At 41.2% G+C, this 2,808-nt stretch overlaps 1 protein-coding gene across 1 annotated transcript in view; it reads left to right on the forward strand.

Moving 5' to 3' along the window:
- Nucleotides 1-2,808, forward strand: part of LOC102202933 (alpha-1,3-mannosyl-glycoprotein 4-beta-N-acetylglucosaminyltransferase B) — a 36,421-nt gene that overhangs the window by 15,318 nt on the left and 18,295 nt on the right. Inside the window, exons 2-3 of the mRNA XM_013914917.1 lie at nt 812-985; nt 2,660-2,795. Coding sequence (XP_013770371.1) covers nt 812-985; nt 2,660-2,795 — 310 coding nt within the window. The remainder of the gene's footprint in view (nt 1-811; nt 986-2,659; nt 2,796-2,808) is intronic.

Consider the following 2,808-nt stretch of genomic DNA (forward strand, 5'->3'; position numbering starts at 1 on the left):
GGAGGTTTACCCTGGTGCAGGTGTGCCGCGGTCAGTGGAAGAATCCGCGAGTTTCTCTGTGAGTTTCCCATTACGTCGTTACAAGTAACACATTACCGCCCATCTCTGCCGAAATGTGCGCTGCTTTTCGGTCTGGTTACTACCATTTATGTCAGAACCCAGTACCCATCCCTAATACTAATGTGACCCCAAGAGCCTCTACAGCTTAGGAAAACTCAAAGTCATTCATGCATATAAAAAAAATTGATTGTTGAACGTGTAACATGTCCTTTCAAAAGTAATCAACTGTCATTTATAAAAGTGGCAGATAAAAGCACAAAGTGTGAACTGATTACATGAAAATGTTCCGTGAGTGAACGTTGATGTCGGAGAGTTGAAAGCAGTTGAACAAAGAGATTGGAGTGATTGAAAACAAGAATCTCTTCAAGTGCTGCAGACGTGTCTGCACTATAAATAGAGCTGCCTGGTGTATAAACAGAGAGAGAAGCGTCTGTTAGAAACATGAATGTCATTGTGAAAACAAAAATATGGGGAGATGCTGAAATGCCAGCTCCCAAGCAAAGATGACAAAAGCTTACTGATTCCAACTTCTTTGAAGATTTGCATATTTATTTGTTTTCTGTGGTCATTCAGATAAAATAAGGAAAGTTGACTCAAGTTAGGCTTTCCACCATCTGAAGGGACATATCTGCTTAAGGTGGGCGGTTATTATGGAATGATGTGACTTTAAGTTAGAAATTAAACCGATAAGCAGTCAGTTTGCTGACAACTAGTGTGTCTTAACTCTTTAAACTTTGCTGTATGCATCCAGGTTCAACAGTGATGCCTGACCTGCAGATCCTGTACAAGCGTCTGCTGGTGGCCGAGGAGCTGGGGGGGCAGGTCAGTCAGGATCTCAGCAGCATCCTGGAACAGCTAAGGAACCTTTCCAAAACTGGCAACGACACCTATCTTTACTCTGTCCACAACAGGACAGGCTTTAAAGGTGGGTAGCAGAGAACCCAGCACTATTTGTTTTTATGACTTTGAATAAAGGCAAATGTCTTTGGAAATGCGTCATAAGAGCAAGATATTAGAAACAAAAAAGATAACTACATGGATACAGTACACAGCATCAACAGACCTAAAGCTGAAAACACTGAACACAGTCCATGCTGGATAGCATGTACTGACCAATGCTATTCTCCACTCACTGGGAATCATTCTTTTATGTGTAAGGCAACACTGGACTCAACTTTAAACACAGATTTCTTAACTTTGTAATAAGAATGATAAAAAACAATAAAAAAGACAATCATGGTGCTAAAGTTCTACAGCATCTTTGAACTTGCCAAGGCCTGTTCATTTCTTATTAGTGATCACGATTGACTCAAACTGGCAGTTCGTTCGACTGCACTGTTTGATGGCATTTATTGGACTGAATAATAGGCCAAGTAACTCAGCGAAGATCTAAGGGGAAAAATTGTAGTTTGGAAGATCTGTTGGAGACATTTTTTAAGCAACTGGAGGTTCCAAGGTCATGAATTCAAACAACTGTAAGTTGGTACAGATTATTCAGTTGGAAGAAGACCCAAAGTGTCACTCTCAGATGAGAGGAAATTGGTTCAGAACAACTCAGAGGCCAACGAGGCTCAAGCCTGCCGAACTGAAGTTAGTTTTATATTGCTGTGGACGGAGGGCGTGCCAAGAAAAAAGGCCTCTGCTCTAAAACTGATCCCTTCGAGCTTGACTGGAATTTGCAGCTTGCGCTATCTGGCTGTAATGACAAAGGTATGTTTGGAGGAGTAAAGGTGAGGCTTTCAAACCTAAACAGTAAAGCCAAATGTGAAGCATGGTGGTGACGGTTCCATGCTCTGGGGCTTTTTTGACACCAGTGGTAGTGGAACATTGCACAAAGTGGACGGAACAATGAAGGAGGACTAGCTCTAAATTCTTTAACGTAACATCAGATGAAGAGCTAGTTGATTGAAACTTGGACACAATTAAATGTTCAAACAGGACAAACACACAGCAAAGCTGCTTTTAGAATGGAAGCAGGCTAACATTATTCTTTCAGAATGGCCTTGCCACAGCCCTGACCTCAACCCTATTAAAACTTTGTAAATGTTTCTTAACCCTGGAGAACCAATGGGGTCGGCTCTGACCCCATTGGTTTACTAGGAAACCATGGGGTCAAATTTGACCCCATGGTTTCTCCAGGGTTAAAATGTCAGTGTTCATGCAATGGTGAATACACAGTATTTCTAGGATTTCTCTGAATCTGGTTAATTAAATTGGCATTTTTTGGCTTAATGAAGGAAAAAAAAAAGTCACAACAGAGACCTCTAGCTGAAACTGTACTTTGTTTAAGCATTTCCACACAATCAAAAGAAATGTGGACCTAAGTCATTTGACTTGTAAAACGTAAGGAGATCATCCAGGTTTCTCTCTGTGTAATGTACCACGGGCAGTTTATCTACAGAAGTTGCAGTTGATGGTTGACACAGGAGCACAGGTCTGTCTGCCATAATTCCTATTTATTTAGTTTCCTGTATGTATAGGAAACAAAATACATATGAAAGTTAATCAGATATTTTTACCTGGCCTATTAGCATGTTGTGTGCTAACTGTGCTAACTATAACACCACATGCCTCTATCCCTTTTTCTTTGTGTTTACAGAAACAGAAAAGCAACCTACAGGCTTGCAAACATTCATTCAGCCCAATATTTACATTTTCATGCCCCACCTCAGACTCCATCCGGGCAGCCTTGTACCTAATGTAGTGCTGGGACAGGGACGTCGTGGAGGTATGAAGCCCTCACATTTA

This window comes from Pundamilia nyererei, unplaced genomic scaffold (assembly GCF_000239375.1).
Source record: "Pundamilia nyererei isolate P.nyererei 1_Seehausen unplaced genomic scaffold, PunNye1.0 scaffold00237, whole genome shotgun sequence".
NCBI classification, from domain to species: domain Eukaryota; kingdom Metazoa; phylum Chordata; class Actinopteri; order Cichliformes; family Cichlidae; genus Pundamilia; species Pundamilia nyererei.